Source organism: Molossus molossus, unplaced genomic scaffold, assembly GCF_014108415.1.
Source record: "Molossus molossus isolate mMolMol1 unplaced genomic scaffold, mMolMol1.p scaffold_m16_p_1, whole genome shotgun sequence".
NCBI lineage: Eukaryota > Metazoa > Chordata > Mammalia > Chiroptera > Molossidae > Molossus > Molossus molossus.
In genome coordinates, this window is record NW_023425344.1 from 175,992,379 (window position 1) to 176,017,776 (window position 25,398).

Genomic DNA, 25,398 nt, shown 5'->3' on the forward strand with positions numbered 1-25,398 from the left:
TAAGTCAAATTATGCTAAGCACTTTGGTAAGAGAAGACAGGCATTAAAAAGATATGTACCCTAAGTCTTCCGTGACCTTTTTTATTTCTCATGGTATATTTTTTTTAAAGTTTGTAAGTTGTGAGTCTAAGCAAAATGAAGATGCAAAATGAGAACACTTGTTGTTATAATATTACAAACATTTTATGCTTCCTAAATGAATGGCATTAATTCTAACAAATAAGTGAGATTCAATAAGAGAACAAGCCCCTTTACTTAACTATTTTTGAATTAAATTACGACAAAGTCTGAATATCACTCAGTCTAAAAGGCTTCTTCTTAAAATGATGCCCCGCACATAATATCCTTCTTCCTCGTGAAAGTTTTTATTTCCATCTTCTGAAACGTCTGATCTTGTGCTGGAGAACTTGGGAGCAGTGTCTAACCATCTGAAGGTATTTTAGTTAAGAGCCTTCAAAATATGACATGGGACTGTTAGGGCTACTAAAGACGAATCTAGTTGGGAACCAGTATGTGATGTTGGGTGAGATAAAAGAATTCTTTTCAAACGGTGACCATAGTCTATTTACATAAAACCAATGCTTGGTCCAAAAATAAGCCTAAAGGGCCTTATAGATGTGTGCGGAGTCTGTGTGATTGATTTGTGTTGGCTGTATCATGAAAACAGACAGAAGGCATAGGGGTTGCTTCCCTGTGGAAATCCTGGTGGTAAATTGCCCTGTGTGTCCCTGTAGGAGCCTAGCTTATTTGATTGTGGATGTAACAACTTTATAGACTGGACTTTTGGTCTCTTGAGATCTCCAGTGTCTTTCTATGAAATTTAAATAACATAGTACCTGGCTCTTCAGCCTCAAGCACAGACTACGACAGGGGATCAGAACTGTTGCCAGCAGTCTTTCCCAGTCCTAAATTAAATACATCTTTCCCGGAGTTGTTACCATTCAGCTGAATGGCTAGAAGTCGATTTGTTTTAACCTAGAAGAAGATAAGGAAGGCGTTCCGGTGTTGTAATATTACATGCCACAAGGCTCAGATGACAGATCGAAACAAAGGGGAAAGTCCCGGGTCCATTTTCCTGTAAAAATATTCCAACAGCCTTGGCCAGGCAACTTGATTGTCTAAAGCGTCATCCTGTCCACCAAAAGGCTGTGGGTTTGATTCCCATTTGGGGCACATATGGGAGGCAACCGATCGATGTTTCTCTCTCTCTCTATGTCTTCCCCCCTTTCCTCTCTCAAAAATCAATTTAAAAACAACATAACCTCGGGTGAAAATTTTATATATATATATATATATATATATATATATATATATATATATATTCCAGCAAACTTCCTAAGAGAAAAAAATACATGTGAAAAACAGTCACTTTAACTTTCCTGTGACCGTGCCAGTCAACACCCATGACTCTCCTGCTCTGGGAAGTACTGGAAAGCTCATCAGGTCAAAGGCAAATGATTGAGTAAAGCAAATAGCACTGTTTTTCCAACTATTCCATTCATCCTATGTATGCATGCCCCTAGGTTCAAGATTTAAACCAGACCCAAGCAAAATAGCTGTGCAGTGATACTCCACATAACTTTTCTACCTGTCCTTCATGTATTTGACAAATACTTTTCAACGTCTGCCTTGTGCCACACACCGCTGAAAGCCAGGTGATGGTAAAGCAGACACGACACTGCTTTTGTGGAACATGCTCTTTATGGAGAACGTAAACATTAGATAAATACAAATAAGAATGTAATTGTGACATCTTTTCAACTTAGAGTTCGACAGTGAAAGTCTAGTTCGTTTTGCCATTTTGCTTCTGAATTTTTTAGAATCATAAATCTCATAAATAAAAGTAAGTTTCATGCATTTAAATAGGCTTTAAACTATCATATATCTACAGAGTCATAAAGAGCTCATTAAAAAATAAATAGCAAACCTAGTCATTGTTTATGCAAGACATTGGACCTAATATTGGAATTTTGGTTACTTAATATCTAGTGTTAATGAGAGTTTGGACTCAGCCAGTTGCCATAACTAACTGCACATATTTTTCTTCCCATTTCCTCCAACAAATGTTTCTTTAAATAGTGATAATGGATCTGTTGTTGCAATGGCTCTTTTAATAATGGAGTGGGGTGGAGTTTTCTCTGTCAGACATTGAATGTTACTAGTCTGACAAGGACTTCAGTTACATCAACCACTGCACAAAAAGTAAGGCCTTTTGCCAGCACGAGGCACTCGCAGATCACTTCAGATATTATCTTGCATTGGCCTGCGCATGGCCTGTTAGCTCAAGCCCTAAAAATAAACACCTATTCATTAGTTAACAGCAACATGGGTGGACCAGCTCTCCGACTGCGGGGACCTCAGTCTAACCTCATTCAAGAGCTGGTCTGATGTCACCCAGGATGAGGTCGTTTGCAGCCAGAAACGCCTGTAAAAGAAGACAGTCACAAGCTGAACCAAATGTTTAAAATAACCTCCGTAACTCCTCCCCACGCCGGCAGCCGGCTTTGGGCTCGGCAGGGTCGAACCACAGCCCCAGCCCCAGTGGCCTTCGTGGGCCGGCTGAGAGCCACGGTCTGTAAAGTTAAACCCCAGGTTCAACGCCACTCTCCCTTGTCTTGCTTTTAATCAAAAAACAATCAGAAGGGACCTCACTCCTGGAAGTCCTTATCTTCATAAAATGTAACTAATGACTCCTGTTCAGTTAAATAAGGCTGCTGTGTAACTCAGGGAGGAAACTGTTGGCCAGTCACCTCCTGCCCGCAGACTTCTCAGAGAATACAAATTGGAGGAGCCCCGCAGAGCAGGGCTGTGACTGTTTATCTACACAGACTCTGTCCCAACAACTCCAGAAAGTTGAGCCCTCGGTGTAGTTTTCAGGAGTTGTTTTCCCTTTTTTTTTGAATAGCAGTCTTTTTTTTTCTCTATGGAGTAGAAATGGTGAGGGGGAGGATTTGTTTTTAATGTATACTTTTGTTTAATGTGCTTATCCCCAAATATTGCACCGTAGTAGATACTTTGGCCCTGCGCAAAGTAAATATTTGGCTGACAGGTTCCACAGACAAACATGGCCCGGGGTATGCAGGTTTCAAGACAGAGGATCACCCTGGGGAGAAGCTGGCGTGACCCCACGTGGGGCTGGCAGGAGTGGATCTTCCTCTGCAGCAGCCCGCCCCCCCCCCCCCAGCCCTGGAGGCCCCCGCCCTGCGTGTCCCTAGTCCCGCTGCGCTTCTCCAGGGCAGCTGCTGCCGTGCCCACCATCTCATTCCGACCTTCTGCTTTTCTCATCGCTCTGTCTCATGCACGGCTCCCTCCACCCGAAGCACCTTCCCTGTCCTGCCCACGCAGGGAACCTTGACGTCAGGGCTCACTCTAAGGTCGCCTCACCTCTCAGTGCAGGGCCCTTCTTGTCCTTCTCTGGGCCCCCACAGGGCCTTTGGCACAACCCCTCACGACATTGTGTCCTGAACACTGCCTTCCCACCGCTTGTCCGCCTTACTGCCGAGAGCCCTGGGCTACAGGGGCCGTGCTCTCGTTCCCTCGGCACCCCCAGAGTACGCATCCTCTCGGAAGACAGGAGGTGTGCGCCCTGCTCTGCAGGTAGGAGGAGCTGGCTCTGCAGGGACAGGAGCTCCGCCCGGGAGCAGGGGCTCCTGAGGCTCTGTCAGTGGCTCCGTCTGATCTTAAACAAGTCGCTTGACCCTCAGAGCCTCAGTTTTCTCATTTGTCAAGTCAAATAATTCAATTTTCAAGGGTCGGATGTATTCCTGTCCCACTTGTGAACGTGTTAGGAGGACTGGAGAGCGGAAGCGGAGTGGACAGGGCGGGCCCAGCCTTTGGAGCCAGCCCTGCCGGTCCCCGCTCTCACACAGGTCCTTCGACTGTCGCGTGAAAACACAGAGAGCAAGAAGTCTGTCTGTCCTCCATCTCCTGTTTCTTTCCGGCGGTTGTCTAAGAAAACATCTTTGTTAGCCCCCAAGAAAACAAAGCATTTGGCCACTTTTGAGAAAGGTGCCCACTGCTTTCTGAAGGCCCACTGGTGGGGCGCGTCTGCCCGGCAGGCGGCCCCCGTGCCCGGCTCCCCGCACCCGCTTTGCCTTCTAAGTCAGGAGCTGCCTTCATCTTCTTTCCAGAGTCTTTAACTATTACTTCAAAATGCTCGAGGTTGTTCCTTCGACGTTCTCTTGTTCAGACTGACATCACTTAGGACAAAGGTGAACTCTGAAACCTGGTGAGACCTTTCAGGCGCTCCTGGCCCGGCGGGCGTGTGGCTGGGACGGGTGGGACACGGAGCTCTCGAGACCCTGCCCCGGGACATGTGTGTGCGGCTTCCTGTCGTGCCTCCCGGGGTCGGAGTGTGGGAACAGGCCCAGCGGTGTCGTGTCATTAAAAAACGGACCCTATACTTCAGTCAATTTTAAGTCGTCGACAGCAGCAGCGTTTTCTGTCGAGTCTCTTAAAGGACAGTTTCTCCTGGTCTCATGAAGCTGCCCAGCTTTGCGTCTGGAAGACAATGCACGAGTGAAACCCCACTTCTGGCTCAGAGAAGCCTCTGGTCCAGCTATCGGAGTAGGAAACGCTTTGCCTCTGGTTTACTCCCTCCTCCCTGAGAACATCTGGGCGAAGGACGGCCTTGATGAGGGCTTCACTGAGCCGGGTTTTACTTTCCCTGGTGGGATTTTTTTTTTCTCTCTTTTTTTTTTTTATCCTCACCCGAGGACATTTTCCATTTTTTTGTTCAGGTAGAGTGGGAGGGAGAGAGAGGAAGAGAGAGAGAGAGAAACATCGGCGTGAAGGGACACATCGAGTGGCTGCCACCCGCACAACCTACCAGGGCCGGGTTCAAACAGCAACCGAGGTACGTGCCCTTAGCGGGAACCAAACCCGGGTCTCTCCGGACCGCAGGTCGACGCTCTAACCGCTGAGCCAAACTGGCCAGGGTTCTCTGGTGGGATTTTTACCAGACCTCTGGACAAAGAGCTGCCCGTCCATTCGTCCAGGGTGGGAGGGAGACTGGGAGGTTTCTCATATAATTCCGCTATCGGGCAGACTTTTTGTAACGGGGCAACGATGGATATATGCAACTTATGCTCACTTATCCTCAAGTTCACCTTGAACTCCAGGATACCAGTGCTGCCGTGCCTGCTTCACAGGTGGAGAACTAAGTGGAAATAGAAGGTACGTTCCAGATGTCTTCCGGCCTCCGTTTCACAGAGGGGGGACTTGCCCCGCACGGAAGGAAGAGTCTTCAGTGAAAAAGCATCCGTGCTGACACTAGACATACAGGAACTGTACCTTGAGGTTAGGATGGGGGACGCTGGCAGCGACATGTTAGGGTTTGACACAGTATTTGGAGGCGTCCTGAGCACACGGCAGGGTGGCCCGGCTACTCAGAGAGGGCGCCCCGCACTCGGAGGCCATGGCTTGGCATCGGCTACTCTCAAGCTTTTCCTTCTGGCGAGAGCAAGCTGCCGCCCCTCTGCACATCTGTTTTCTCGTTTGTGAACCGGCACCAGTCACACTTGCCGCCTCCCGGGCTCCCGGCGTGTGTCGGAGGGAACAGCGTCTGTGCGGGCATCACGCTCAGGGGTCGTTCTCTTCATCGTCGTCATTATCACCATCAGTTAGCACAGCTTTATAATAGCGTCCTCCCATTGAAAACAAGGTGTTGGTATTAGCGACGCCTAGGGCTCTTGTTTTCAATGAAATAATGCAGAGAAAGAGCTCAGACGAGCAGCTGGCATGTAACAAGAGCACTAGCTGCTGTTTCGATTGGGGTTGTGCTGTTCGTATCAGTGATAAGACTTGACTCAGAGAAAGAATCATCCGTCTGCACCTTCCACCAGTTCCAAAGGCGGCGCCTGCGCCAGGCAGACCAATAAGCCTGGAGGAAAGTCAGTCAAGTTTCCTTTGAGTCTCAGAGATGGGGTCTGAAATGAGCTCCCTGCAGGGCCTCACTGACTAGACAGAATGCCTTGCTCTTGTAGTTAGAAGGGACTCCACCAAAAGAATTAGTCACAAAGCCCAGACCTGAAGAATGACTCAAACTCCGAAGATGGCAGATATTTTCCACCACGTGGACCCTCAGCACAACCTAGATCTAGCCTGGGGTGACCTGCTGGCCTTGTGGCCACCAGCTGAACTGTCTGCTCATGGCCCTCAGCTGTGTTCTGCCCACACCACTGCCCTGCCGGTCACTGTCCTCCCAAGGGGCCCAGGCCGCCTTCTCATTCCCTCAACAGAGCTCCCCTCATCACTGGGAAAACTCCCTGGCTCAGAGCTCCATCGTATGATCCTGCAGTAACCAAGTAATGCCTTTCACCGCGAAATCAGGTAGGATGTATTTGGGCTTAAATGTAAAGTTTTGTAACTGTACAGTTGTCCTTCAAAGTTCGGTTTAACAGTAAAATCAGAAAATTTGCATACTTCTTTTCCTGAGCTCAGTTTCCTATTTATGTTTTGCTCTTTTACTGTACACGCCCCTCCAGGAAGAGGCAGGGTGTAAATAAACAGAGCTGGGCACCAACAGAGAGACGCCATCAGATTCTCGTGTTCTTAAAGGGGCATTATTGAAAATGACACAAAGATCGTTTGGTAGTGTTTATGTTATTGAAAATTAAAGCAATGAACCTGGGAATAATGTAAGCACTGTAGGAGTGGTATTTGTGGTTCAGCGAGTGCAAATCCGTGTGTCATACACAAACACAGTTCACTTTAATAGTCTGATATCTCCTCACTCATCTTAAACACCTTAAGGTATTTGGAAAGGGAGGAAGAAATAAAACAGATGAACCTGCTAAGATATGGCCAGGAACAGTAGTACTTCATTTTGATTGATGTTTTTACAACCTTATCTTCTAGATAAAAGCTACTGTAAACAAAAGCCTACCTAAATTGATTGTATTGCCAGGAAGTGAGGGCCACCTGTGTGCAGCTATTGGCTCCCAACTGCTTAGTTTTTCTTCTTCGCAGTCAGTCCAGACCACCTGACAGTCACCCCTCAGCCACCTGTAGTGTCCCTTCCAGGGAACAGCTCTTATATGTTCTACCAGGTTCTAAACCGAAACCTCACCTTCCCTGGAATAACCTGGAAAGTGTAGATTCCAAATGCAGAGTGTGTGGGACTAGCTCTCAGAGCGTGTCACTTGGGCATATTTATAAGGCTTGTCTTATCTTGTTAAAAAATAAATTTCTACCCAGCCGGTGTGGCTCAGTGGATTGAGCATCATCCCATGGACTGAGAGGTCCCGGTTCGATTCCCAGGCCGGGCACATGCCCAGGTTGCAGGCTCCATCCCCAGTGAGGGGCGCGCAGGAGGCAGTCAATCTATGTTTCTCTCTCAAATGGATGTTTTCATCTCTCTCTCCCTTCCTCTGCCTCTAAAAAATTAATTAAAAAAATACTTTAAAAAAAAAAAAAAAAGAATTTCCATGCCTATGTGGTCGACAATTGTCAGCAAAAGACTTGTTTCCAGATGCACGTTAGCACCGCTGCATCTCCCAGGGCGGGGCTGTCCCTGCAGGGGCTCCGTGTCCTGCATCTGCTCCGCTGGCAGCCGCTGGCTCTTCCTTCGGCCCCTGAAATGCAAGCTGCCCTCATGCAGCTTCCTCTCTAGAAGTGTAAGGTCAGGTCATCCGTGTCTTCTTTTTTCTAAGGACCATATGTTTACTGTTTTCTGCTACCTGGGCATTTTTTCAAATAACCTTGATGGTTCAGTTTCTAATGTTTCCCGCCTTTCTAGCATTTGCCCTCATGGATCTGTAAAATTAGGAGATTTGTTTTTGAGGACTGTGTTGGTTAGCCAAAGAGATTTTCTTTATCGTGAAATATTTATTGTGAGTAAGAGAAAATTTTAACTACCCACTTAGAGCAAGTTGGGATCTGACATACCTGAAGCATTGTGTCACCTTTGGTTAATGATAGATTTATAGGGCAAACATGTATCAGCCTTAATCCTTTCGTTATTTGACTTTGCCAAGGATGAAAATTCCAATAATTTTTTTTTATTTTAAGCAGACATTTATGTATCTATCTAGAACCCATAAATCTCCTTGTGCCTTGAGATAAATGTCTCACTGAACTCTGGGTTACCCTGTGCTCTTTTGAGAACTGAGCCAAGGGAAAAGAGACCCATTCCCTCTCTACCTAATAATAAAAGACCATGTTATTAAAAAAAAAAAAAAAAAGTTGGGCTAAGCAATGTTTATATAATAAAATATTTTCTATGTTCTAAAGCATTTCTAATTTCTAGTATTCAGAATGAAGAGATCAAAAGTTCAGGAATAACCCCCAAATTTATCTGAACGAGTCTCCAGTGGACTAACTGGTGAACGCAGTGGACTGTGGTATGTCAGCCCAGGCTTCGCCAACAATACTATGCATTATGGTTGCCGTATCAATTATAATTTCTCTGGCATCAAACACTAAATCAGCTGAAATGATGGGTTTGTCCTTGGCATGTTTCCCTGGGGAAATAACTGAGAAAACGTAGTAATTCACACAACCAATTTCACAAACTACCCCAACTTTGGGAAGAAGGCTGGAGTATAAGTTCTAGGCGGCTGGATATGACTTGCACCCAAGGTCTGCCTGAAGTGTTCGCTCATCTTAGTTCTTAAATGTTTTCAAGGTAAACATGGCCTCGGGTACTGTATGACTTTTAGGGTTTCCGTTTATTTTACTGAATTTGGTATTTCTTCTTCCCTCTTGGGGACCGGTGCTGTCCACTTGCTACATCCTTCTTTGGAACAAGAACCTGGGCAACCTTACTCAAGCTCACCTCCAGTTTCACAACGAAACAATGTCGGAACGCTTCTGCCCCTGCCATCCCTCTGTCCTCTCCGGACCCCTAATCCCTCTCTTTCTCTTCCCCTCAAAAAATGAACATCCACCGGAGAAAATTAAGAGGGCTGTTATAGGAGTAAATGCAACTTGGCTGAGAACCCACCTTGTCTAGGAAGACTTCTAGAACATCGTGTCATTGCTCTAATTGCTCTTCTGCGGCGAACCTTCGGGCATTTTGTTTGTTCAGTTCATTACTCATGTTTCACACTTGGAGGGTGAATAGTAGACGGGCTCACTTAGAGTTGTACGCGACTTCAGGAGGGGAGGAGCCTCTCTTTGGCGACTTGTACTTTCTGCAGGGTGGGTGCACAGGCTTGTGTGTTCATTCCTAGCAGGTGGATGCAGAGGGGCTGACCCACTGCCCGGAGTAAGCGTTTCTCCGAGGAAGCAGATATTAAAGCAACAGATTAAAAAGCTTCCGCCTGTTATCTATCCCACCCATCTCAGTGTTTCTCTTCTGGGAGATGTACAACAGGCTAGGAAGACCGGAAGTATGGCATTCAGTATATCCAAAGCAGGACAAAGTGAAGTGAAAATTCAGCACTTTTCCACGCAATTGAATGTGGACCTGAAAATACCAAGTTACGTAAACACCAGGAAGAATTTCAGGTGGTTGTAGTTGTGTCTTTATATACATTTTAAGCCTTCTTCAAAATAATGTATTTTCTGTTTGCTTTCTATGTAGCATTCAGGCCTGAAGTAAATCAGAATTTATAATACATTTTCATTTTTTTATTTTAAAAATGATACACAGTGAGTTGATGTTACAAGGAGAGCTGCATTTTTAATAGTGAAGATCCATGAATTGAATGAGAATACTAATAACTGGGGTTCTCTTCCTTGAGTCCTTTTAATCTGTAACCACAAGCCTGCCAAGAAAAGAAAGTAAATAAAACAACCAAGCTATCGTTTTATTTCACTTGTAGATACTACGAAATAAAAAGAATATTTGCATTGTATGTTAAATTGACCATAGTGCCAGACCCTGACATGATCACTAATCTATTATTATTGTACACATATTTACACACAGGCATAAATGCACGTACTCTGCACATAAACATGTGCAGGCACATTTCACGTGGATGGAGAAGTTATTTACAGCTCTTTCTGGAGATACATACAACAGTGATTAACAAGTGCAGAGCTGATCCACAACATGCAGATTAAAACTAAATAAACAGCGTGAGAGTTTATTTTAAAACAATTACAAGATGTTTTCTATTTCTCCCTCGTCCTGAACTCGGTGTTTGAGAAGGCATTCTTCATAAAAACCACATGCAAGTCTTTGATGGTGAAACAATTGACTTCCCACAGCCACATGTCTACACATCTTCAGAAGATATCCCAGACCCCACAGCAACTCAAAGTGAAAAAGAAGAAAAGAATTAAAAAATTGAAATACACACACACACACACACACACACACGCTATTCCTGTTTAGGAAAACAAGCTTTCTATTTGCCTATGAATTTGAAGTAGTTTTTATTAGAAACAAAGATTTGAGTCAATATAACTACGATTGTTTAATTGTTTGATGAAGGCTCTTGTGAGTAAGAAACGAGTAAAATCATCAAATTATCCCCTAGTCCTCTTGTCACTTCAATGGCAACGCATCTCGTTGACTCAATCCAAGTTTATATTGTAGAATCCTGGTAGAGTGAGGACCCTTTTTTATGTAAACAGGGTAATTCAGCTCATTGAGAAGTACTGTATCAATTTCATGAGTTTCTCTTATTCTTTGTGGAGAAGCAAATTGTATAATAGTCTCTGAATCCCACCTCCCTTCGCCTGCATACCATATTACCAAAAGAGATATAAAATCATACTGATTTGTTTTTTAAAGTAGTGGTTTTTCTCATAGAGCTGAATACATAGATAAGTCAAATTAATGCCACAAACATAAGCTACATCTTCATACTCGAGGCATTTGGGAGCAAAAATGGGCCTTTGGGTTTGCTGTATCAACCCTGTTTGGCAAGTCTGAACCTTCTTTTCTGGTTCCACCTGCCATGCTCGCTTAAACCTGTCGCTTTCCGCCGTTTTCGTCGTAACGTATTCCAGCTGTTCACTTCCATTCACGTGCACACGCTGTGCTGACGGTCTGAGTTTACTCCTCTCCCCTCATGTGTAGGTTCTGTTCCATAACTTCTGAATCCTCTCGTAGCGGGACACATTTCTCTTCTCTGAGCTTGATGCAGAGATTCTCTAATTCTCAGTTCTTCTACCTGAACTATAAGTTGTTTTCTCGTGTCGTCCCTAAACATGGTGACACCTAGGTCTAAAGAAGGGGCTGGATAAACTGTTTAGTGTGTAACTATTGACCTTGTACCTGAAAGACTATTCCCCATAGACAGGTGAGTCCCAGCTCATACACTGGTCTTCTGATTAGTCGCCTGCCTTCTGAGCCTCTGCTGTTCTTGTCCAGATGTTGTCGATGTGTTTCAAAGTCGAGTGACTGCTATAAATTGCTGCGTCAATACAAGGCACAATGACACGCAGAGTAGTGGAATGGTTATAAGCACACGCCCTAGAGCCAGGCTGCTTGGGTTCAAAGCCTGTCCCTTTTTGTGCCTCAGTTTTTTCGTCTGTAAAATGGGGATGATCATAGTGCCCCCCTCATAGAGTGCTTGCAATGTTCAAAGGAGTCCACCTATGGAAAAGTGCTTGAATCATTGCCTGTCACGTACGTGTGCTGTAAATGTTAGTTGCCTCTTTGCTGTTGGTTATTGAAGTCATTTTCTATGTATATAGACAGCATCTTTATAAGACATTATGTCTGATCAAGGGCCTTCTGAAATCTGCGGAGACATAGAAGCTAAATGGGCTTCAGGAAACCAACCGGGGTTGGTTATGGAGCTAATAGAGCAGAATGGTGTCCGACGCTGTGGTTGGACATCTGCACCCCTGCGTCTCCAGCGCTCTCTGAGGGAGGCGCCTTGAGGAAAGGTCTTAACAACAGGAAGTTAAGTGAAAATATCATCCAAGTAAGGCCTGTCTTACAGGATAGTGTAGAGGCGTGGCAAGGAAGGGGGGTACTTTTTATAGTTAAGAAAGAGAAAGGAAGTCCTCCCTGAATTTGGAGGCCCAGAATTCCGATCTGTCCTCTGAGAGTCTCAGACGGTTATAGAAAGCCTTGGACTGAGAGACATGATTTCTAACTTATCCCATATTCTGTCCAACATGTACAATCTGACATCCTCAGAGACTGTCTGGGGATAGCTACATGTTTCTGGAAAGCTAAGAATTTACTTACTGAAGTACCATTTTTAAGACATTCTTGGTGACAATCTCTTAAAAATATATTACGGATTGCACTGCCTTTCTTAGCTGAACAAAGCGTAGCCAGCGTCTGTCTTTCCCAGACTGCCCTCAGCACCTGTTGACATTGGAGTCCCTGAGCCCCAGCCCCAGACAGCCACAACGGGGGGCTTAAGTGTCTCCTTCCTGGCTGTCAGCAGTCCTTAGCTGGCAAAGTGTTCTCCCCAAACCAGCATCCCACACCGTCTTCACCCCTTCAAATCTGCACGTTCAAAAGCCCAGTAACCAAATTTTGTAACAAAACCGCAGCACTAGAGAAAGCAGTCAGGATTCTTCATTCTGTATGTGACTTCCTTGCATTGTTAGGTAACCCCAGTGTCCTCCATCGGCAGCGGGGAGGGGTGTCGGTGTGTAGTCTAAGTTAGTAGCAAAGAAGCTCTGTTAGTGCAAAAGTACAGACTTGTTTCCGAGCTGGTTCTCCTTGATGAAGAGTGGCTACTTAGAGATAATCTCATTCAGTCACCCCTTCTGCTGTAAATCCTGGGTGCAGCTATAACCGAACCCAAAAGCCAATCTATAGCCACCAGGACTCTTCATACTGCATATGTTCAAGGATGGTATTTGATTACTCAAGTCTGCTGTATATATGTTAGTTCTCTATTGCCATATAACATATTACCCCAAAACTAATGACTTAAAATTGCACACTTTTGTCACCTCACTCTTTCTGTCCGTCAGGAATATGGGCGTAGCTTAGCTGGATCTTCTCTGCACTGCCACTCACGGGCTGCAGTCAAGGTTCTGGCCCAGGGTGTGCGGTCTCATCTGAAGGTTTGATGGAAGAGAGTTCCACACGCAGGTTGTTGGCAGGATTCAGATCCTCATGAGCTGCTGAGCTGAGGGACCCAGTTCCTCACTGGGTGTCGACCACGGGCCACCGTCAGCTCCTTGCCACGTGGGCGTCTCACCAGTGGCAGTTTGCTTCATTGAAATACGCAAGTCAGGAAGGCAAGAGTGTGCCTGACAGTGAGATGGAAGTCACCATCTTTGCAACCTAGTCACTGTGGCAGCCTATCACTTTTGCTGTATGTTTCTGTTAGAAGAAAGTCACTGGATCCAGCCCACACTCGAAGGGACGGGATTCAACAAGGGCATGAGTCCCAAGAAGCAGGGAGCCTCTTAGGAGTCAGCCCACCACGGTCTGTGTCTGCAGCTCGAACCCCAGCCCCACCATTTGGGTCTCATTACCGCTGCTGCCCAGTGTAGCTGCTCTCAGCAGCACGAGATCTCTGTGGGACCTGGTGCAGGAACTGTCTCTCCTTCTAGCTCATTTTTTACTGTGAAGATAAACCTTATGTGCAGGGACAGGTCAGTTACAATTTTGCTAAGTATTTTCACACACCTTTAATATCACCCATATCACAGAATCTCCTTCGCAGGTGCCGTTCACCTGTATGTAACATGTTCATCCAGAAAAGGAGATCAAACCAGTTAGAAGTGTCCCCAAACCTGCCAAAGCTGAAAATCTTTACAACAAACAGAAAGACGTTTTGCTAACTGCCCTGGTCCCCGTGCGAGTATAGCTGTGCTTTTAGATTCCATCTACTGAGACAATGATAATGACCAAAAGCTACAGTGAATTCTGTTTTATCATCTACTTTTCTGAAAGAGGACAATATATATCTGTTTCTGAGGATAGTGCTTAGTGTGCATAAAGAGGCCGTGCAGTCTCTTCACAACCACTCCAGGGTCTCTGGCCCCAGTTTGGGAACCTCTGGCTTAGATCTCAAGGCGGGGGCCACGACTCCAATGCCCACAGGGCACAGGTGGGCAACACAAACGAGCAGCGTAGGCAGGACATAAGAAAAGAAATGTGTTCTCCATTTCTTTCTGGAAACATGAAGCCCTCTGAGGCTGTCTTTGCTTTCCCCAGTTTGATAGAGCTGTGAGTACGAGAAGTAGGTCTCCACAATTCAAGGACATCTATAGTGCCGGCACGACGCCGCGTGGCACCGGGAGGTAACAGAACATGGTGGGGACGGTGGCAAACTTGAGAACACATGTCATGTCTAAAGGGGGCAGCCATCACTCAGCTCCAACTGGTTGTCTCCTTATCAAGTCCTTTCTGAAGAAAAGGCGAATGTGTAGGGTTTGCTGTGAAAACTCCCAATGTTTGTGTGTTGGCTCAATTTTTTTAAACTGATGGAAGCCCAGCCTTGACTTCATCGACCCAGTCACAGAAAGGTCGCTGATTTGCAAGGCAGCTTACCCCCGCAGGGGCACGGGTGCAGAGGGATAACCTCTGGGAGACAGATGTGCACAAAGGCCGTAAGGGGTGCCCAGCTTTCCTCCCAACGCCCCCCGTTAACTCCTGTAAAGACTCTGCGGTGAAAGGAAACCAGGGCGACGTGGCGCAGACACATTCACAGGGTTGTTGTTACTGCTGTAGAACCGCATCGTTCATACCCGCGAGGTCTGTCGGGGCTCTTGACTTTCACCTCCCATTGTTTCCAAGAGGCATTTGTTATTTTTGCTAATTTGGTCACGTTTTATTTGCAGGCGAAATGACTGGTTCAGAAGTCACTCACATTCCAGTGTCTGCTCCACAGGAGTTTGTAAAATCCACTCGGAGCCTTTGATCTTCTGACTTAACCATGAGTACAGTAACATTAAAGCTATAGTTAGCCTAGCAATGTGTTTACAGAATCAGTTCAGATACCCGCACACATCCCGTTACTGCATGTCCCCGGGCTGCTGGGGGGCTGCAGGCCCCGGAGCGGCCGGCCTTCTGCTCTGCACATTCCCTCGGACACAGGGACTGTTTTCCTTTAAACTCCGTTAACAGTCTCTTTGATTTTTATTATGTTTGCCTTCCCAGTGATCTCACTCTGGTCCACTAGTGCCACCAGAAATAGGGACAGGCATCCGAAAGGGGAAACCACTCCACTCACAACCATGGACTTGGCCTGCATAAAAATTTCTTAGGTCCTGTTTTCTCTCTGTTTTATACCTTTTCGAAAGAAAACGTTAGAATGGGCTTGCTTGGTTTTTCCAGTTGTCGACCAAAGTGTTCCCTTCTGTTGGTTCAGATAACCGAGGAATTAATTGTATAAAGTTTCTTAATACGGTCAGCCTCTTCCTCAGTGGTGAAGTTGCTGAAAGGTTATCTTGCCAGCATCTGATAAGCTCTGGACCCCGAGTTGGGGGAAGCTCAGAAATGCACTCGAGTAGGTATCGGGAACGAGGCCAGATCTCGTTCTGTCACTAAATGTCCAGACTTGTCACCCTCTAAAATTCCTGTCCGTTTTCCTCACTCAAAGATCATATCATTTGAAAGCCCCCATCTACCAGTCTCCATTTACAAAGGGTGTTGTCTTTCCTCCTCTTTAATGAAGTAAGCACCTGTTTTCAGTCAGAGCTTTGGGCCATACGAGGGAGCCAGTAGTACCTAAGTTAACATCACTCCATCCAAAAGCCGAGACTCACACACGTAGACACTTGACAGAGTTTCATCTGAGCCCCTGGACTCAGACCCACGTCACTGCCTTCCGGGGGTCCTGGCACCGCACCACGAAATGATCAGACTCACAATCTTGCAAAAACCTTTTTGAGTTGCAGATTTCCTCTGTTGCCTCATGAGGGAAACGAGTCCATTTTCTTGGTCACTGAGGTGTCCCCATCCCAGCTTTCCTGCCTAGAAAATGCCATTTGTGTAAAGAGATGTCATGCTTCGTGTCCTTTGGCTTATGATTTAGCTGCTCAGCCAAAGTACAGACTGCTCTTGCTCTCTGAGTGCTGGTAATGTGTGTTTTTGTTTTATTAAATCTTTAAAACACTGGGCTTGTTGTTTATGACCCCCATATATTTCTTTGTTCTTTCCCATGACTGTTTAGATCACATATTTTTTTCCCTTTGTAAAAAATATCAGTGCCTTTCTAAAGAACATCATGGTCTCCAGAATCCTGCATAATATGATGGGAGAATGTGCCGGGCTTAATGTCCGGTCTGTCGAGGCTGTGATTCAGGGCTGCTTTGTTGATGGGAAGGTGTGAGGCTTCTCAGATCGGTCCTGAGAATCGCGGGTCTTTCTGCTGTCCTCAGATTTGTTTTGACAGATCTGAGATCATTTGATAACAGTCACAGAGCTTGTTGTAAAATAAAGATACCAAATAGCCTATGTTCCCGTTGCAGACAGATGTTTGTGATTAAAAGTTACTAAGCAACCCTTGGTTAAATAGAAGCGAGTGCTCATCCAGGTGTGAGCGTCACCCCGGGTGCGTGTGAGCTGGAGCCCGCGCACCCCGAGCCAAGGCAGTCTGGCCCCTCCGACTGCAAAGGCAGCTTCCTCGGACGTGCTGGGGAGGAGGACAGCAGCCAGCCCTGACTTCAGGGGAAGGTCACGGGGCCTGGGGCTCCCAGGCGTCTCACCCACACACAGCTCCTGTGTCCCCGAGAGCAAGTTCAGCTGACGAGTTGCCATCTCCTGGTTCTGTCCTTGTGTGGAGGGGATGCAGAAAGTTTTCATTAATGTTGCATCCAACTTGGCCACCCCACTGCTGTGACTCCCCAAAGAAACCGCTCCCTGACACCCAGCTGAACTTGTTCCTGTGCACACAGTATCTCGCAGCCCATCCTGTACTGTTAGTTTTGGCAAGAACGCCACCGCGAATAATAAATCACGGGAGGAAAAGGCTTGTTGGCCTAGCGTGGTGCAGCCTGCTGTAATGTCAGCATACAGAGAGCAGCTCTGTTTTTAGACATCCTTTTACTAACCCAGCATTCATAATTTATGATTTCACTGTAAAATTCCTGCAACACGACACCAAAAGTAAGGCTGCCCTTTAATTAAGTACCTTCAGTAGGAAAAACGTGAAACTGATGTGCAGAACATCTCCGTGTGCTTGGTGATTGATAGTGATTACATCTTTATGAACCCAGCCTGGAGGTCTCGACTTCCTGATGGGCAAAGCCGTCTTAGGGCTACTTCCTGAGTCTGCTGCCAACCAAATTCGAGATGATTCGGAGGCACGAGTTAGAAATACTGAAGATGTAGGCCTGCCTCTCTCTGTGCTCTGTCACAAGTCTGGGGGCCGTTATTCCTTGTTTTCACGATGAGAACCTACAACCCAATGTCACGTCCTGTTCATACTAGAGAGGTGGTAACAGAGAATGGAGGGTCACAGAGACAGTCCCCATGAGGGATCCCTGTTGTCCTATGGATTTTTTTTCTAAATTTTTTATTTTTTAAAAAACTAATAACAGCATAGAAGTGAAAATTAAAATACAATTAAAAAATAAAATATAGGCCTGGCCAGTTTTGCTTAGTAGTTAGAGCATTGGTCTGCGGTCCTGAGAGACCTAGGTTCAGTTCCCAGTAAGGGCACGTATCTTGGTTGCAGTTTGTCCCCGGCCCTGGTGGGTCGTGCAGGTGGCAGCCACTCGATGTGTCCCTTTCATGTCAATGTTTCTCTCTCTCTCTTCCTCTCTCTCCCTCCCACTCTATCTGAATAAAAAATGGAAAAATGTTCTAAGGTGAGGATAATAATTAAATAAATAAATAAAAATTGATTTTTTTAGAGAGGGGAAGGGAGAAAGAGAACATCGATATGAGAGATATATCCATGGCCGCCTCCTGCACGCCCCCCACTGGGGATCAGGCCCACAACCCGGGCATGTGCCCTGACTGGGAATTGAACCGGCAACTTTTTGGTGCATGGGAGATGTCCAACCAACTGAGCCACACCGGCCAGGACGGGATATTTTTTTTAAAGACTGAAAAGAAATGATGACAGAAGGAATATTTGGCCCTATTGATGTGTGGATAGAACATTTTAGACTGAAGAGGACCTTGAGCTGCTCCTTTATTTTTTTCTAATTATTTCTATTTTTTTAATTATTCTTTTTTCTCAGTTGAAAATAGCAAAAGTTACCCAGCCAGTGTGGCTCTGTGGTTGAGCATCGACCCAGGCACCAAGAGGTCGCTGGTTCGATTCCAGGTCAGGGCACAGGCCCAGGTTGTGGGTCCGATCCCCAGTGGTAGGCATGGAGGAGCCAGCCAGTTCTCTCTCATCGATGTTTCTATCTCTCTGTCCCTCTCCCTCCCTCTCTCTAAAATTCAAAGAAAAAATTTTTTTTGAGAAAATAACAAACATTTAATATTTAAACTGTTTCGACTTTGGCTTTATCCTCCATCAGCTGAGGAGTCACACCAGCCCAGGCTCATAGCATCCCACTGAAAGGTCATTAGGGTCGTCATCTATCCGACATACTTCAGGTTCCTTGAAAGAAAGGTAATAAATTTCCCTCCGGGTGGTAATTAATAGTTGTATTAAGTTAGCTCTTTGGTATAAGTTCAGCTACTTTCGGTCGTAATTATAGCAACTAAAATAAAAACATTGTGCAGTAACGCCATTCAATCATCTTACCAGTGCTTCACAGATCACTATTTCAGAACAACGCTGATGCTGTCCGTGTGTATTTTTCTCTCGTGTTTTGCAGATTTGGGCCAGGCCTGGTCATCTATTGGTACGGCTTCATCCAGGAGCTGGACTGTAACCGGGAGCGGGGCATCCTGCTGGAGGCCGGCTTCCCCACGGACATCGTCACCCTGTGCCACGGCAGAGCGTCACCCTGACGGTCCCGGGGAGCGGCCGGGAGGAAAGGTGAATCCGGAAGCAATTTTCCTTTCCTGCAGCGTCAACTCCTGGCAGCATCTGCCCTGAACTCCAGCTGAACCCTGGCTGCCCGTGGTCACACCACTACCTCTTTAGACAAACATATCAGGAGTTTCTGTTTTCCTTCATCCCTTGCTGATGTGCACAGCCAAGAGCTACAGACACAACCCACTCATTATCAGCATTTCAGTCTCTGTCAAGCAGTCGGTTTATAGATAGTCATAATCTTTCTTCCTTCCGATGGTTTCTCCTTGAAGACTGAACAAAAGAACAAACTGTGGAGACTGAAAGGTGTGATTTTTCAGTTCTCCTCCCAGTTCACGAATCACCCTCTGATTTTTCCCCAAGTCTCCCCTTCCCCTCCCTCCCTCCCTTTCGGACGTACACTCGGACACCCAGTGTCGCATTGCCGGCTGGAGTCCTCGGACGACCCTCGCCAAGCTGGACACCAAGTCTGAAGCGGACCCTGCGCCGCACCTGCCGGGCTCCCAGGACCTCGCGGGCCGCGCCCGTTTTGTCCAGTCGTTACGGTTTCCTGACTTCACGGCTTTGAGCCAAGCTGAAGCATACCCTTGATGAGAATTTCCTCTTTTTATAATACTTATTTGAACACCAAACATTTTTCATTTATTTCATGTGAAAGTATGGGTTACATTGTGTCTGGAAACCACACGCCTCCGTCGGCTCGGGGGCCGAGGGCGAGGACGGAAGCTCGGTACCAGCGTGACAGGAGAGGACTGTGAACGCGGCCTTGTCAGTGTGTGTGATAGTACCTTTATGAGTGAAATCCTTCTAAAGTACATGTGTACACTGCTTTTCATCTGTATTTTATAGCACATAATTATTTAACACTCCAATAATTCAAGCATTAGAAATATTCGGCTTGGAATGAATGAAGTGTATCGGAAATAAACCCAGGGCAAGTTTCAATAAGCAAAATAAAGGAGAGTGTGTGTTTGTTCACGTTACTTCTTATGCCGCGAGTCAGATTGCAGTCCCAGACAAAGCATCAATAAATTCACTATGAAACTTATCTTTGGGGAAGTGAAAGATTAACGTGTGCCCAGAAATGTAGTTAGTATCAAATTTGCCCCCACATTGACAAAACAGAATGCCTTTGATCATGTTGAATTGGTGAGCTCGAAAGTACTCATAAAAATGTTAAGTTTTTACAAACACGTTTAAGTTACCAACATTGCTTGGTCCATTCGAAAAACGAACCACGCCATCAGTGCTCTGTACCTAAGAGGTTTGCCAGAGTCTGCTGCTGCTTCCCCTCTGGTGGGCCACACGCCGGCCACACGTGCGGACTGACCTCGCGGGCATCGCATTTGACACCAAGGAACAACAGGCGACGAAACGATGAGGAGGTGTCAGGCAGATTCTCTCTCCATGTGAAGTGCATCATGCGGGTTCCGCAAGGGAAACAGAATGATCGAAAGCACTGCTGTTGCCTTGACGCACACACGCACACGCGTGCACGCACACCTTAAAACCGTTGTTACAAGCATTTTTCATGGCATGCTCTAAACTGCTTTTTCTTTAGGAGTAAATTACATTTATCTGCACAGATGTTGAAAACCCTGTTAAACCCTTGTCAAAGATTTGTTGGTTTTGCATTAAACAAATTTATGGTGAGGGTGCACAAATAAATTAGAAAACAAGTTCACCCTTCTACCTCTGCCCCGGCAGGATGTGTTACGAGAAGGTATTGGCGCTCCCCCCCAGAGGCCCCACCTCCCCTCTTTGAATAAGGTTTTAAAATGTGGCTCTTAAAGGTGGGAAAGAAACCAGCAGTAAACTATGCATGCTGTGATAAAGTTATAAGTTATTCAAAACTAAGCCTTTTCCCACATGAGAACTAAAGTGATGGTTCTACCTGCTACTTTTCTGTTGGAGACGCGTGGGGGAAGGGAGTCAGGTTCCCAGACAGCAAGCTCAGAGCCTGCGCCGCCTCTTTGTGCTGGAAACACGGATCTGCGTTACAGCTCTGCGCGCTGTTTACTTGTTTGTGTCTTCAGTTCAGACCATGTAGACATCGGCCCTGGAAGGTAGAGCCGGCAGGTCAACGTCTTTATGGCCGTTGTCATTAGGACATTAGCATTAAACCCAGGTCATGTTTTATGGGGCCCTCTGCAAACTGTACTAATGAATTATGCCAACCCAGAAAGCAGGCGTGTGTGGAAATGTAAAGCTGAATGATGTTCGCTCCAGCACGTATAGACTCGCCAGCATCTGCTCTCACAGACAAGTAAGACCCTGCTCGGTGCATGCCAGGGGATCCCCTCAGAGCAGAGCCACCCAGCGCTGGTACATAAGGCGACTCCATGGACACCTTCCTGATCTCAAACAACACCCCCCCAAAAAAAAACATAATGAACATCTTTTTTTTTTTTTCTTTTGCCTCCTAGTGAGGGATATGTCCTCTTCTGAAGACTCCTAAACTTGCATATAAAGGGGAAGGCTCAGGGGTTGGAAGCAGAGAGCTGGCTCTCCAGGGAGAAGCGTTCTCTTAGCCATAGGTGTGTTTACCTGCTCATCTCCAACAAGGCTGGATTCCACCCTGAGGGAGACCACAGATCGTTAGTCTTCAGGGAACGCCTTAACTCGCTGAGCCGCCAGGGGATTCGCAGGGCCCTGGACGGAGGAATCCACTAAGGTCCCTGGCAGGCCACACTAATTAACACACCGCGCCCGGATGAGCAGTTCGTTCCCTCTCAGAGGAGCTGCACCCGTTGTTTTCTGTCCTCTCTGGAACCAGCCAACCTGGGATGTCTGCTCTGTGTGGTCTGCCCTCCTCCCCCCCCCCCCGCACGGACCTGTGTTTCAGTGGGACCAAATCATGACCGCTTTCCTCCCTCGCGTCCTCCCCCTTCCCCGCCACCTGCCCCTACTCTGGCCTCTGCCAGCTTCCTCCCCGTGTGTTCTGCACTTTGTCACTGCTCCTCAGCTCCTCTCTGGAAGAGGACCCAAGACAAAAATGCATCCCACCTGAGTCCTCATCCATGCGTGTTCAGAGTGGAGGTTGGGAGTGGGGAGCAGTTGACCTGATCTCTCTGGGAAAGCACAGCTAAGTGCCCTCCACATGCCAGACTGGTCATTCGAGGGCACGTGTGGCACCTGAAAGATCATAAAACTTCCGGCTAAGATGATAAGATTGTACAGGGTCAAGCATGGCAGGAGTTTTCGGTCACCAGTCAATGCTTTGCCAAAAGGAGCCAAAGGAACGTGTGAGGTTTTCAGCCACTTTCAGCCTGAGGGGTGGTGTTCAGCTGATTAAAATGGCAAATTGGTAGAGTGAACTAGAGCCGTGTGGTTTAGTGGGAGAAGCCCCTCGCTGGTCGTCTTGGGGGCAGCTTGCTGTTTCTTCACGTGATCCGATGGGAGCATAACTATTTCGTGACAGGCATATGGGGGAAGAACATCTCCCCATTGGCTCCTTCTCAGTCAGGGTTACGGAACAACGCTTATCCAGCGAGGACACCAAAAGGTCAACAAGGGCAGTGTCACCACTCACGGAGAGCCGCCTCTCTGGACCTGTCCCGGGAGCCACCCCGGTTACAGAGGGTCGCAGGTGACAGTCGGATCGCCTGGCCGTGTCAGCCAAGGCTGACCTCCCTCTGCAGGCCGCACGGTCTGAGCCTGCTTTGGGAACAAGCCTGGCTTCCCAAGATTAAACAAGGAAGATGGAATTCGGAACTAAATAATAACCAGAACAGCGTGGGTTCCCCTGGTGTTTTTCACTTTCCTGCTATTGTTTTGCGTATGGCTGTGGGACAAAGAGCTGCTCAGGTCAAGCGCTATAAATTACAGTTTTCATACAATGGTAATCCACTAAAATGATTTCAAAGCTCCATCCAAGTACTTCAAAAAGACTTTTAAAACTTTTCCACAGTACAAGGGGGGAGGAGGCATGCTCATTTTGCCTTAATTTGTTTCAGTCAGTATAGCAAAGTTTAATCCTGGCGTCCTACCTACTTTATATGAAGTCCAGCTCATTAAACCCAACTTGCTCTTATTGTTTTATGTCTACGTGAAGGGGATGTATGTTTCCCATGTTTCCATCTAGTTAATTGGAACAACTAAACATTTGGAGCCACTTGTAAGGAAAAGATACCGTAGTGTCATTTAAAAATAAGTCTAATTTGACCCTATTTAATGGTGATACTCAAGGTATTTAAGACTGTCTCATTCCCTGTGCTTAGAATAAAATGGGTATCAGCGGATTTATGTGGCATTTTAATAATGATCATGGCAACAGATGTGTTTAGTTTTCCGTGCTGCCCCCTCATCACTTGGCTTTATCCGGAGCTGTCTCCTATCGTAGGCCAAGACGGTGAAAAGTATCCTGGTGAGCGCAACGCTGAGCAAGTTCTAGGCCGGCCATGTACACACGGTGCGGGGTTGCTGCGACAGATGTCAGTCCCCGCAAAGGCCCGAGGTACTTTGTCTGGCTAATTTTTATTTTTTAAAAGGAAGGTCATTTTGAAATGCTGACATGAAATATAACCAAGTCAATTAAGTAATAACAATTGAAGTTCAGAGTTTAATTGAGGGCTGAACATGCAGCCAATGACCATTAACCTAAGGCGGTCATGAATTCCCTTGGAAGCTGCCTTGGTTAAAAGCGTTTCTAGAACAACTAGCTTTTTTTTTGCTTTTTTTTTTTAAATTTTTTGTCATTTTTACATTCAACAAAGATATGTTCAGAAATGACATTGTGTCTAGAGTAGACTTTCTATTTAATTTTATTTTTATTTAATTTTCATTCAAATATCTTTTATAGGGCAAATCAAAATTTAGATCATCAAAAGCACCTCTGCAGGAAACCATCGTTTTATAAGTAAACTGAAAGATGTAAGCGCCCTTCGTGGAACTGCACCACATTTCTCTCCATTGTTGACTCTTTCTTTCTGGGGTTGTTCAATGGCAAGATTTCCAACTGGATTGTAAGCGCCGTAGAGTAGAAACTATATTCATCTTGTTCACGACCCGATTCCCCACCAGCTAACAGAGTCCCTGGCACAGAGCAGGTGTTCAATAAATGTTGAATGAACAAATGAGTGACTGTTAAATGTATATTAAATATGTTCTCACTCACTTGCATGAAAGAAATAATTGGAACCTTTTAACTGACTCTTATTTTCTTCAGCTGAAAATTGGGCTTATTTACTGGAATCAGAGGAAAGCGTCATATATGTTGATGTTAATTAAAGAATTAATTACTTTACAAACCTACCAAATCTGAAATGAAGCAGATTTAGCAACCAGATTATTTTAGAATGCATATATAGTTTTAAGGGGAATTCATGTAATTTCACTGCATAAAGTTCGCCTCGGCACATGGTTGTGTATCCAGTGAATTGCTAAGTCAACGAGAACATTTGAAAACCTTACTTTTGTTTCTCTTTTTTTAAAAAATGACTTAAGGCTTATCTTTATATTTACATTTCAATTTAAGAAACCGGTTCGCCTAAAATCAAGTCAGGACCCCACATCAAATGTGTTTTGAGCCCAAATTTTGGGACGGTCACTGGAGTTATTTTATTAACTGCAAATGGTACTTCGAATCCTTCACTTTTAAAATGCGGAGTTGACGGCAAAGTGCTTCCTGGCAGTGGACGTGGCCGCCGGCTGGCTCGGGAGACGAGGCTTCTTCGGCTGTTTGCCAAGGGGCTGTGACGGAGGGGAGACTGCAGGGGACCTGCTCCGCGGCCTTGTCCCTCAGTCGTTGTTCACGGTGTGTTGTCATTTGAAAGCCAAAGGCATTTGGCAGATGTCCTATGTTGGAAACGTGGGACACAGAAGGACCTGGAGCGGCCACGTTTCTTGTTCCTCTGCCAGCTCCCCGGGAGTCATGCGTCGGGGGCTGGTGTGTGGTTCCTGCCATGAGTCCCTGCAGAGCTGCCCCGCGCCGTGTCCCTGCGCTGGGCCCTCGGGCTGTCGTACACTCTCCTGTAGGCTGTTCAAGACACGAGTCTCCCTTGAGTCCCTCGGTGTAGTGAGAAGCGAGCGCGGTGCTGTGGGGAATTCAGAAATGTGCACTACGAGGTCATTTTTCTCCTGGGGGGGGGCGGGAATCATTATTTGTCAAAATGAAAACAAAAGATTTGAAAATTTCAGAAAAGGCTATCAGAATAAGTTAAGTGACAACCCTATGGAGCTTTTCAGTAGATATTTTAATTGTCGGCTACAGGCAGCAGACAGTTTTCTATTTTGCTACGGTAGCTGCATTCGCTGCGGTTGAGGAGGGTTCTGAGGCTGAGCTCCCGCGGCAGGAAGGAGGTTCCGAGCCATTGTGGACACTAGTCTTTGGGGTGAGCAGTGCTCACAGACATGCCACCCCGTTTCCATCCCCGCCCTAGACCAGTCATATTTAGTGCAAGTATAAATAAATTCTAAGCCTTTGGGACAGAACTCATAACCTTGCTCATGGGCCTGGGGTGGGGGGGACATTACTAACATTTGCCATTGGTCTGTAACATCGAGTGAAGAGTCTGCCCACGGTTGAAATCAGTGAATAAGCTAAATATGTCAATAGGAATATGATTTAAAAACAAGATACACACGAGAAAGCCACAGATCATTATGGCTCTCAGCAAACACCTCCAAGTTCAATGAC

General features: G+C 46.2%; 1 protein-coding gene across 3 annotated transcripts in view; it reads left to right on the plus strand.

Moving 5' to 3' along the window:
* CDIN1 (CDAN1 interacting nuclease 1) overlaps window positions 1-18,758 on the plus strand; it is a 211,445-nt gene extending 192,687 nt beyond the window's left edge. For 2 of the 3 annotated variants that reach the window (XM_036266728.1, XM_036266829.1), the window contains one exon: window positions 18,601-18,751. In XM_036266728.1, the coding sequence (XP_036122621.1) occupies window positions 18,601-18,736 (136 nt within the window). In that variant the 3' untranslated portion in view covers window positions 18,737-18,751. Of the gene's footprint in view, window positions 1-18,600 lie in introns of all 3 variants that reach the window. The other variant, XM_036266778.1, reaches the window with a different exon arrangement.
* The last annotated feature ends 6,640 nt before the right edge of the window (window positions 18,759-25,398 follow it).